We start from the raw sequence: 12,517 nt of genomic DNA, 5'->3' as shown, positions 1-12,517 counted from the left end.
ATATTTTTTGTAATAAATGTCAATTTTTTGCTGAATTTAAGTATGTCTAAAAAAAAAAATTACTGACCCCAATCTTTCGAATGGCAGTGTATATATTTCTCTTGAGGGACTTTGAAATGTTATATAAAGGAGTAAATCTGTTGATAATAATGCTTTCATAGCAACAACTGCTTTGGAAACACTTGTAGATAATCAAATACCAAAGTGTTTCTTCATCAGGGTCAAACAGAGCTATGCAGAATATTTCAGAGCACTGACAGAATTTGCTGACAGAATTAATATAAATATTTTCTTAAAATCAGTTCAACTATCCAAACAGGAGGTATATTACCACATTATCACGTACCATCTCCTTTCGCTCCGTTCTTTTTGAAACACATGAGCACCAGCACTTACATAAAGCTGACCTTGGCTAACACAGCCTGTTGAGGCTGGTAAAAGTGTGGACAGCACAGAGGAAGCCGCTCCATCCAGCGGACATCCATTTGATCAGTGTCAGGATGATGGAGTGCGTGGCTGTCATGGGGATGAGATACGGCAGACTGAGGTCCCATCTGATGTCCTGACTGTATCTGCTCACCCCTGGCCTGCCCAGCTGTGAGTCCTCCTCTCTCACAGTGTGTGACAAGCAGACTCAGGGGCAGCTAATGCACAGAACATGCCTCATAAAACAAAAGGAGTGAATAATGTAGAAGGGCTTTTTTACAGGTCAAGATAAATTACCTTGACATCTTGAGACAGGTCTTGAGAGAAAGCCAATATGAAGTTTTATAGCCCCAGTCTTGCTCTTGAAGGCTCACTGGAGTATTGGAGCTTTCATATAATTACAAAAGACTAACCTCCGGCTATTTTTATGGCATATTTCAAAAACTAAATAAAAATCTCACTGGCAAGAGATGGAAATCTCTAAAGGTTGCAGAGGTCAGAATATCATAGTCTTCAATATAAAAGATTCTGGCATTCAGAATCTCATCGAAATTATTTTCCAAAATAATTTCTACTAAATAAAATAACTATATATGGAAGTTTAGCTATAAACAGCTTTAGTTTTAGACACATTTCTCTCCACCTTTCAAAGTGGTCTTTGCACAGTTTAGAAATGTACAGAGCCCCCTTGTGGCTTATTTTAGAGGACTGATACAGAGTTTATACAAATGAACCAAGGGTTTGTGCAAATTAGACTCATCTTTTTATTTTGGTTGAGGGAGCTTCCCATAATTTAGAAACACAGCTGCTTAAGAAAGCACAAGAGGCATTAGACATGAAATGCAGGCACCCAAGTGTTCATTAAAAATCTTTTTGGCAAGCACCTTTTCGATTGTAAGTCCCTTCGCGTAATTCGCACGCCAAGATCTTGACTGATTAGCTTGTTATGTGTGAGTGACATGTCTCTCTTTTGAGACCTTGAGCCTGATGATTCCCCATTCCAAACAGCAGGTGCAGTGAGCGGGGCCTTTGTTCATGACTAACGAGACACAAAGAAGATTGACACATGGCATCGGGAGGAAAAGGTCTCCAAGGGAAGCGTTGTTTGATGAGATTATGCTTTGGAAATAAAACAGAGACTTTCATTGTGTTCCCAAGAAAAAAAAAATCTAATGAATTCACTGTGAGAGGAAACAGAACATTTATAAAGAATAGAGTGCTGAAGGTGTGTCAAAGTATCTGAAGAAATCCATTTCTGTGTCACTTTGGAAATAATTGTGATGCTGATGGTTGATCATATTCAGTATAAAAGGCCTAACTGAAAAAAAAATTTAACAGACGACAATCCATAACTAGACATTAAACAATAATGGTCTAGGTAAACCACTCTCTTCTCGGTAATGTCGTCAAGTGAAAAGCCACAATAACACCCAAGAAAAAGAGATCTGTTACCCCCAAGTCAAAAATATGTAATTAAAATGGAAATTGCCTCAGATAAGAGTCAATGAAGGTCAATTAAAAACTCTAATAGGGACAAAAAGAGATAAAGCCTTCAAAGCCTTTTCAGCAGAAAATAATTGCACATACTGTATGACAAACCCAGACCTCAGAGATACATTTACGAAAATGAAATCATTCCTACATGGAAAGCAGATAAGAATGAAAAATGTAATTCAAACCATTTTATTAGCTATTGTCAAGATTATGATTATTATAAGCCTGAATAGTCTGAACAGATTTCCACATTTTCAAAATTGCAATTATGGTGACATTATAAACCAAGCTATGAATAATATTAAAACATGGCTTCTAACAAATGTTACTTTAAAGGGGTCATATGATGCTGCTAAAAAGAACATTATTTTGTGTATTTGGTGTAATGAAGTGTTTATGCAGTTTAAGGTTCAAAAAACACATTATTTTCCACATACTGTACATTATTGTTTCTACTCTATGCCCCGCCTTTCTGAAATGCGTAGATTTTTACAAAGCTCATCGGTCTGAAAAGCGAGGTGTGCTCTGATTGGCCAGCTATCCAGTGCGTTGTGATTGGCCGAATACCTCAAGCGTGTGACGGAAATGTTACGCCCCTTACCACATTGTGATGCCCTGTCCAGCCGGCGCGACGAGACAAAAACATTAAAACCCATTATAAACGAGGCATTCGTTGCATCCAGTGGGGACATAATTAGGATTATAATGACTTATACTGTCTTTTTACACGTTGCGTTGCATCGCGCCGCGTAAACATAAAACCATGTCTGCATTTGTGATCGGAGAAATGACAAACAACAAACGCTACTCTACACTGCCCAAAAAAACTTGCGTTTGAATCGTCAGTGGCAAATTCTTTAAATATAAAAAACGTACTTACAGTCTGTGAGTCAGAACAGCCGGCATTGTAGTCTACTCTACCAGGATCAGGAAACAGTCCTCCATAAAATGCGCTGGACACATCTGAATATTTGAGTTAAACTGTTCTGGAAGTGTTGTAAATACAACTTAACCACTGATTTCTAGTCGTGTCCTCTTTTGGAAGACCAAACAAAGTAGTTTCGCTTTCACAACGAAAAAGCATCACACACCGCGGCCTTGAGTGAGCGGAGGTCGGCTTGAGTGAGCAGAGGCTGGTGGGCTTGAGAACGGCGCAGCCGGCGGATTCGGTGAAGGAGCGTCCGGCGGGCTTGCGGCAACCACATGTGACGACCCCGGGCTAGACTCCGCGTCGTCCACGGTGAAAGCCAATCCGGCGATCCACAGCGCGAAGTTGATGTATTTCCTCAGCGACCAGCACGGATCAGCTCTAGGCATCACTAAGCGGATATCGTCCTCTTTTGGAAGGCCAACCAAAGTAGTTTCGCTTTCACAACGAAACACAGCACCTTCACAACATGGCGGCGGCGGCAACAACAATACTACAGCGAGAATAAAAGTTACGCCTTCTTTTTTTGCGTTAACATTTGGGCGGCATTATGAAAATCTTCCCACATCGTGACGTAGCCATGTGGGGGCGTGTTAGAACGAGCCGTTTTATGTAGGAGTGGTTGACTCTTAACTTTTATAAAGAATATCTCTTTGGATTTGAGACTTTAGTCTTTGCAACTTTACCGATCTTCTTTATACACCAAGAGCTTGTAACACTCCAAAGAGAAAGGATCTTGTTTTGTTCACAAATTTCTTGGATCTTGTTTTGAAAATGGTTATATATATATAGCTATATATATATTAAAGGCTTAGTTCACTTTCATCCTATGGAAAAAGAAAATGCTATTTTCTGAGATAACTCCTCTTGTACTCCATACATACAAAACTGGCTGAGCATAAATGCCTTACTAGGCCACCAAAACCGAATAAAGCCCAACACAATAAAATACACACAACTCTGTACTACTCAGCATAAACTACATTGCCTTCTGATTAGAAAAAAAGGGTTTGTGGTTACCTCATGGTATATATATATATATATATATATATATATAGAAACTCACTAGTGGAATATGCTGATCAGGCTGAGAATGGCCAATGCTGGTCTTTTTTCTGCTTGTGTATGCTGGTCAGGATCTGTCTGTGACCTCCACATCCTTGAGAACGCACATCTAAACGCTGATCTCTACATGTGTGCAAGTTTTGTGAAGGAAGTAGTCTCGACCACATGTTCTCTTTTTTCATTAAACAAGCTAGAAGCACGTTTCTTTTAGACACTACTGCATGAAACCCACATATTAAGCAGATTACGGCGATAAAAAAAAAAACAAGAGACCCACACACACATAAAAATCTGTATTATAAACATTGGTTCTCATTTTTGAGATAGTCTCTGTAAACTCAGCCACACAGTGGAAGGATTAGGAGAAAAGAAAAGTTTTTCCAAAATGTCCTGATAAAAAAAAAAAGAAAACATTATATAGTTTCTATATAAAAGTTTATATCTGCACTACACTTTAAATAAATACTATGCTTTGATTATTCATGCTAAAATTGTTACACTAAATATATGTACTCAGTAAAATTCTATATTGATAGTAAAATTGTCTTTTAGCCTTGTTTGAATGAATGAAATGGGCATAGGCGGAGCATGTGCAAGGCTTGGCCATGGGGCCTTGGGGGATAAATGCCACCAAATTGGACAAAAATGCCCCTGCACAATTAAATTAAATCTATTACGTCTTTTGTGAACAAAGTGAAAATGAATGATGGGTCGATTACGGCATTAAATTAAGATCAGCTCATATTGCACCATATTTCTTTTTATGCGTTTTTACAGTGTTGCGCATTATAACCAATCACACACGATTCTGTTGAATTTATGAATGCAGTTGCCAATCAGAGGCATTCACATGAGTCACCGCAGAAACGCCGTTTTGTTTACTCGCTGGCTGAATTCTGCTCTCTTGCGAATTCTCTCATCATAAACAACAAAGTGCACTAGTGCAGATGTACATACAATGTATACAGTGTCCGAACTATACCGTGGACTTTGGGGGAGCCCACTTGTTTTTTTTTTTATAACGCTTCAAAAGGGGGCTTACAATGAATTACAAAGATACCAGCTACAAGTGTATGCATTACTTGCTTTATGCAAGCACTATATAGGACAAATCACTATACAGGATTTACCCTATTATACTTTATCGACACAAATTGATAGGTGAAACATCAAACAGCCACCCACAAATAGTCTATAAACAAAGCATCAGGCTGTCTTTGAGTTCACATGAACAACGGTTAAAGTTACTCATCGTCAGGCTACAGAAGAATACCATAATTCCTCCTTTCAAATAGACCTAAGACATCGAGAGTCACGAAGACCTATAACCCAGCCACAACACATAATTGCAAATAACATGCCTTACCTTAACACAGAATCGACCACAGAGTCCAACGTTTATATTTTTTCTACGAATCTTTGAGTTAACATGTACTAAACATGAGTGGAATTTGCACCGCAGTGCCCCCACACCTTGATGCTCATGACAAGAATAGCATGTATAGTTATCTTTATTGAAGTGAATTAGGTTTAAATCGCCGTCATGCATGAATGAATGAATATTTTTGAAATTTTACACATAATATTGCACGATGATCACATTACACAAAACTGAAATTGCATGTCAAAATAAAACATTGTCAATATTTTTTGAGACCCCTCAAAATTTCACAAATCACGTTTTCAGGGAAGCCCATGTCTTATTATGGGGAGCCGAGCTCCCCCGTAGTTCGCACCCTGAATGTATAGGAGATTCATTTCAGTGTAGACAGCTTCAGTGATAACGATAGGTTTTTTTTGAGAGAGAGAGCGAGAGGCAGTGCTTAAACTCACAAAGTTAGTGATAATATTCTACACACTTTTTCTATATGCCTAAAAAGACTGGTTTATGATGTTTGTGGTTAATAGATTACACTAACATTAGGCTACTTTTAGCCTTACCCTGGAGTTGGTTCACCTCCGCCTATGGAAATGGGCACTTTGAAAGAACTAGTAGCTACATTGGCAATTTTGCATATTTGCATATCAAAAGAAAAGGTGATCATAAAGTGTGTTTAAACGTATATAACAGCTTACAATATATAAATAAGCCACAACATTCCAGAGAAAATGAAAGAGATTGCTGCATAAATCCTTGTTATAAGGTCCAGTCATTTCTAAACTCACACCAGCCAAGTAGCAATTGTCAGTTTAAGGGAAGAAATGGATTGAGTTTTGGTTGGCAGTATTTCAGTGTCCACTCTAAAATGGCATGTTGAGAACACTGACAACCTGACATGGTTCTGATTAGGAGTGAAGCTGAGAGCATATGCCCTATAAATGAAAACTCTTCTCAGGATGGGACTTTTGCTTTTTCCATCCTCTTTATCTCAAAATCCATTTATGAGGTTGACATATTTGTTTGGGTGCTATTATACTCTACACATCTTTCAAACAGCTGGAAGATGTCATGGCAGTCCTGACTCACATGATGCCCTTTGCTAGATTAGACATGGGACAACACTGTTACCTTTTGAAATCCTTATAAATCCTTGATGGAAATTATACAAAATTTAGATACAGAGAAATGCACTGATTAATCTAAATGCTTGATTCCAATACACTACATTTATTTTAAAAAATGCCTGAAAAATGGCTTAAATACTAAAAAAAAATATTTAAAAAAAATTACAATTTGCTATAAATGTATCAAAATTTGGTTTGGATGCCTGCAGATAGAAGATTTACACTGCAGTTAAATTAATTTAGATATAATTTTTATACTCAACCAGTCAACTGTGTATGTGGGGATGTAATGTGTGGGTGTATGTGATTGTTTGTGTGTGTGTGTGTGTGTGTGTGTGTAGTCACCTTGCCTGACTCAAGCTCATGCTGAGAGTCAAACAAGTGACCACAGGACACTAATGAGGTCCAGATCTGAGCCAGCTCAACATTCAACACCTACACCCTCCACACCACAGTATTATGACCAGCCACAACTCCTTTACTGAACATTTCTAGAAACCTAAAACTAACCAAACTGAACCAATCTTCATTGAAACTCATTCAACCTTCTACAGGGAGAGAAAGATTGCAGAAAGACTAAAAACTAAAAATATAACAACTGGCATCTGGTTATGGTCGCTATTAAGGCATTTCTCATGTTATCTAACTGCAATTATAGTATAACTGTCTATCATCTAACGATAAACATTAACTATAACACGCTTTATAAAATACCACTACTGGCCAGATTTCAGAGGTCAACTAATGCGTTAAAATGTCAAAAAACAATGTAATTTCTTCAACATTCTGGCGAGTGTGCTTGAGAAACACTGAAATGAATGGGCTTCAATGCAGGAACTATTGGTTGTTTGTAATTATTGGCTGCTCCATGACACACTTTACTTCCGCATTCCTCAGTTCCTATGGAAGCCTATGGGAGTGTCGCAACTCTGTTTCTTAACGGCTTTGATTTGGACAAAAACATCGCTAGCGCTGTAACTAAATAAAAAGAAAATAGAAACGTTTTGAATGATGAAACATAAACCAATGCGCCTGTGACATTATATAGTTTATCTTTGTTCTTCAAACCATCTCAGGTATCTTCATAATGATTAAGTAGCCTATATTTGTGATCCATTGCTAATAGACATAGCCTTTATTACAGTATAGAATATATCTTCTGCATTATTCTATGACAAGAAGCCACAGCAGATCGCAAAAGGAAGTTATTTCAAACACTCGACTGATGTTGTGAAGTAAAACAAGTTATAATGTTCTCTTTTCTTGGACAACAGGTTTAGAAACACTTCTCATTGCAAGTCATTACAAGGAAAGGTGTTTGGCGTGTGTTGTTTTTTCAATTGCACGTTATAAGCGGGGAGGCATTTCCTCATCTCTGCGTGAGAACTCACGGGCACACAAACAGAGCCAACTCGTGGAGAGAAATAAAACATGGAAATTATTTAAATGCAAAACCACAATTCAGAAGCACGTATTGAACTGTGGATGTCATACCAAAAGGGTTTGATATATTGAGAATTGTGACATCCGTAATATATATATAATGAATTTAAAATCATCATATGGCCCCCTTGGAAGTCTCCTGAGGCCCCCAGGGGGCCCTGGACCCTGGACCCTGGTAGAGACCAGTGCTCTAACCCCAACTAATCCAAAACACCTAAAAGCCAACCAAAAACAAACAGACCTAAACCTAAATTTGACAAAACACAACTCTCTGTAGGCGTATTATTCTTACAATGTACCCTAACCAAATGTCAACTGGACTGGACTACTCCATCAGCAATGGCTTGGGACAGACAGCTGAAGAGATGGTGGTCCATATGAAGCCTAAAGGGACCACACTTGTATTGCCTAACATGCTCATGTTGGTTGGTCAAGCTCAGTTAAGATAAATGCAAAACAACAGGACAAAAGACAGAGCGTTTCAAATATACAGAGTAACACGGGAAGAAAGGCATGGTGCACTCATGAGATTAGAGGCAAAGGCTGATCTGATGACTTTGTGCAGATCAGATCCAAACAGAATATTCTCTTATATAACGGCCCGGGAGCTAATCCCTCAACACCACTGTGCTGCAGTTGTTCTTCACTCACTATAACTGCCATTACAGGCAGATTATGGCCATCAACATTTCAATAGATCAGTGGTTCTCAATTCCAGTCCTTGTGTACCACCGCTCTGCATATTTTGCATGTCTCTCTTATTTAACACACCTGATTCAGATAACCAGCTTGTTAGAAGAGAGCTCTATGCATGAACTTTGTTCTGATTGACATGGTCACAGTGTTCATTACTCCCTGAGCATGGGAAATCCGTTGAAGTTTACTTCCCTTCGTAACATTCATTCACGGATTTGCACTACGCCACGGCCTGCAGTGTCTTCACAAAGAGAGGAAACTTACTAGACAAGTGTGACATAATATACCTCTGTAAATAAATACAATTTAACATCTCGCACAATTTAATGCAATGAATAGAACGTATATGCTCCCTTCGAGCTAGAATCATGGCGGAATATCTTATCAATAGAACAAACATCTGAAGTGTTAAAGGGGTCATATGATGCGATTTCAAGTTTTCCTTTCTCTTTGGAGTGTTACAAGCTGATTGTGCATAGATAAGATCCCTGAAGTTGCAAAGACTAAAGTCTCAAAACCAAAGAGATATTCTTTATCAAAGTTAAGACTCTGCCACGCCCCCCTAAAACGGCTCGTTCTAACACGCCCCCACATATCTACCTCACTATGTGGAAATATTTGCATAATGACACCCAAATGTGCACGCAAAGAAAGAAGGTGTGGTTTCAGTAACCGCAGTTAGTGTTGAAGCAGCCATGTCAGGGAGATGCTGTGTGTTTCTAGGCGAAAGCAAAAGCACTTTATTTGGCCTTCCGAAAGTAGATGCATTTAGGAATCTTTAAGATGACTTACAACAGAACAGCAATGCATTTTTTGGACGACCGTTTCGTGAACCCAGGAGAGGAGGTAATTCTGACTTTGCTATGACAATCTGGCGCTTCTGAATCAGCTACGGTTTTGTTATTAGTTTAAGTATTTGCTATTGACTGTTCAAATGCAGAGTTTTGCGCATCGTGTGTGTGTGTGTGCGCGCGAGCGAGCAAGCCAGAGAGAGAGAGAGCACGAGAGACAGAGACAGAGCACGAGAGCGAGAGAGGGCGAGAGAGAGAGAGTCACATCACAGTGGAGTCAGCTGTCTTAACCGTGGCTTGTGTACTGCAAACACATATTCATCACTGTGTCTGTCACGAGACTCTATTTCCCTTTCGGGCTCTGTCTTTACATTTATTTTGAAAGATGAAGCTCGCGATTATGGTAAGGGGCGTTACATTTCCGACGAGTGCTTGTGGTGTTCGGCCAATCACAATGCACTGGGTCAGCTGGCCAATCAGAGCAGACTGCGCTTGTCGGGAGGAGGGACTTTGTAGAAAACTAAGCGTTTGAGAGAGGCGGGGCATAGAGGACCTACAATAATGTACAGTATTTGAAAAATAATGTGTTTTTTGAATATTAAAGCATGTCAACATATTCTGTTACACCAAATACACAAAATAATGATCTTTAAAAAAGCATCATATGACCCCTTTAAGAGATACATCCAAAATGTGCAAAGCGGTGGTAAGCAAGGACTGGAATTAAGAACCACTGCAATAGACAATTGAAACGCATTGGATTCAGCTGGTGCTCACACACACTAATTTGAAATAGCTTGATCTGGGGGATTATAAAGTAAATTAAGCCAAGCAGCAGTTGACATGATAAACAAATCATCCACACAAACATGTTTTCATTAGAATGGGAATATGTCACCCTCACAAGAAGCATATGTGTGATGCTTTACAAAGTATTTGCACTTAAATTCATAATCCATTTACTGCACAGTTGAAGAAGCACAATGCACAGCACACCTGTAAATGAAATGAATCAGACTGATTTATGCAGTTTTCATATTAAAATGATAGACCACTTAGGATTATGATTTGCAGTGAATTTAGTAATTCAGGTGAATTTCCCCTGGCACACTGACCCACAAACACACTGGAGCTTCTTATAGCCTACATGAAGGCTGACTCCTTTCCATCAACATTTTAAGATTTAGCTTTCATGCCCATCTGAACTCACTATGTTATACATCAAAATGATCATCATCATCTTATGTAAAAAGTTTATCTGATAATGTAAAAAGGACGTATTTTATAAGCTTTAACCATTATTTCAATGCTTGTAGCCACCCATTGTGTGTGGCAGCAGCATTAAACTGTTGTGAAGGTGCCAGTCATCCTCCAATAACAGCATCGCTTTAATAGCTTAAACAATCAAAGGACTACAAGCACTGCTTTAATTAAACGGAAAGTAAACCAGTAACATATTGAACCTTTAAAGATCTCAGATAATGAAACGCTCGGTCTAACATTGTGACACACTGGTAACACGAAAACAGACTTTAATCTCACCTCGAACATTGGAGATGCTCCTTTTTCGGGCAGTGTACATCCCAGCAGCTCGGCGAGGAACTTTGCCATGTAAATGTGCGTTGTGTGTTTCGCCGGTTGAAAACGCCGAGGGCTGGCTCTTGTTACTCTCACTACAGTGGCCACAGGTAGTCTTGTTCCAGCAGCGAGTTCCTACAGCACAACTGACCGATTTTTCGCTCCTTGGACTTTCCTTTCAGCATTTCTTTAACGCTGAACTCATAGGATTCATTGTAAAGGTGTGACAGCTCATTGTCTTTGTCTAGTGGAGAGCGCGTGTGTCTCGTGTGCATACAGCGGCTCGCGAGCGCAGTGGAGTCGGGCTCATTGAAAGCCACTTGTAATCCTCGTGTAGGGGAGGGAGGAATCGATGAGGGGACGCCAGACACAGATGTAAAGCCCCGACAGGTTGCCCGCTTCCCTCTTTCTGGAATCTCAAAGATATTTTTGGCCTGTTCGTCCTGAAGCACTTAAACCCTCAAAAACGTGCACTCGGCTTATGTAGTTAAATATTCATTCATTCAGCTTTATTCATGTCCCCCAAGGGGCAATTAGTTTTGCAGCAAGACATACAGACAAACATAAAAAGCACAAAAATAATACAAAAACACAAGCCTAATAATACAATTTACAACCTCACCCACACCACCAAAAAAAAAAAACACCACCATTACCTACATTTAGCATGAATATTGCAGTAGGAATAAATTAGCATCTGTAACAATTGCTCTTCACTAAAGGAAATCTAAGCCGCAAACCAGAAGGTAAAAACTCAGAGTACAGGGGATGATCACTGGCATCACCTGTCTATTATACAGGTCAGTAAGACTACTCTGCTCAGTACCTAAAATGTTACTGCTGACCTTTATTATTCTGGACAAAATGTTTTTAGCCTTTACACTAAGATTGCCATACCAACATATTATAGAAAATGTTAAAATGGACTCAATGTAAGATTTATAGAAAAATCTTATATACAGTGGGTACGGAAAGTATTCAGACCCCCTTACATTTTTCACTCTTTGTTATATTGCAGCCATTTGCTAAAATCATTTAAGTTAATTTTTTTCCTCATTAATGTACACACAGCACCCCATATTGACAGAAAAAACAGAATTGTTGACATTTTTGCAGATTTATTAAAAAAGAAAAACTGAAATATCACATGGTCCTAAGTATTCAGACCCTTTGCTGTGACACTCATATATTTAACTCAGGTGCTGTCCATTTCTTCTGATCATCCTTGAGATGGTTCTACACCTTCATTTGAGTCCAGCTGTGTGTGATTATACTGATTGGACTTGATTAGAAAAGCCACACACCTGTCTATATAAGACATTACCGCTCACAGTGCATGTCAGAGCAAATGAGAATCATAAGGTCAAAGGAACTGCCTGAAGAGCTCAGAGACAGAATTGTGGCAAAGCACAGATCTGGCCAAGGTTACAAAAAAATGTCTGCTGCACTTAAGGTTCCTAAGAGCACAGTGGCCTCCATAATCCTTAAATGGAAGACGTTTGGGACGACCAGAACCCTTCCTAGAGCTGGCCGTCCGGCCAAACTGAGCTATCGGGGGAGAAGAGCCTTGATGAGAGAGGTAAAGAAGAAC

General features: G+C 39.2%; 1 protein-coding gene across 1 annotated transcript in view; it reads right to left on the bottom strand.

Moving 5' to 3' along the window:
• Positions 1 to 11,498, bottom strand: part of LOC107602004 (ras-GEF domain-containing family member 1B-A-like) — a 63,583-nt gene extending 52,085 nt beyond the window's left edge. The window contains exon 1 of the mRNA XM_016294380.1: positions 10,891 to 11,498. Coding sequence (XP_016149866.1) covers positions 10,891 to 10,959 — 69 coding nt within the window. The 5' untranslated portion in view covers positions 10,960 to 11,498. The remainder of the gene's footprint in view (positions 1 to 10,890) is intronic.
• Positions 11,499 to 12,517: the final 1,019 nt, after the last annotated feature.

Source organism: Sinocyclocheilus grahami, unplaced genomic scaffold (assembly GCF_001515645.1).
Source record: "Sinocyclocheilus grahami isolate Dianchi unplaced genomic scaffold, SAMN03320097.WGS_v1.1 scaffold317.1, whole genome shotgun sequence".
Lineage (NCBI taxonomy): Eukaryota > Metazoa > Chordata > Actinopteri > Cypriniformes > Cyprinidae > Sinocyclocheilus > Sinocyclocheilus grahami.
Note: the sequence above shows the minus strand (reverse complement) of the source record. Positions and strands in the feature narration are given on the sequence as shown.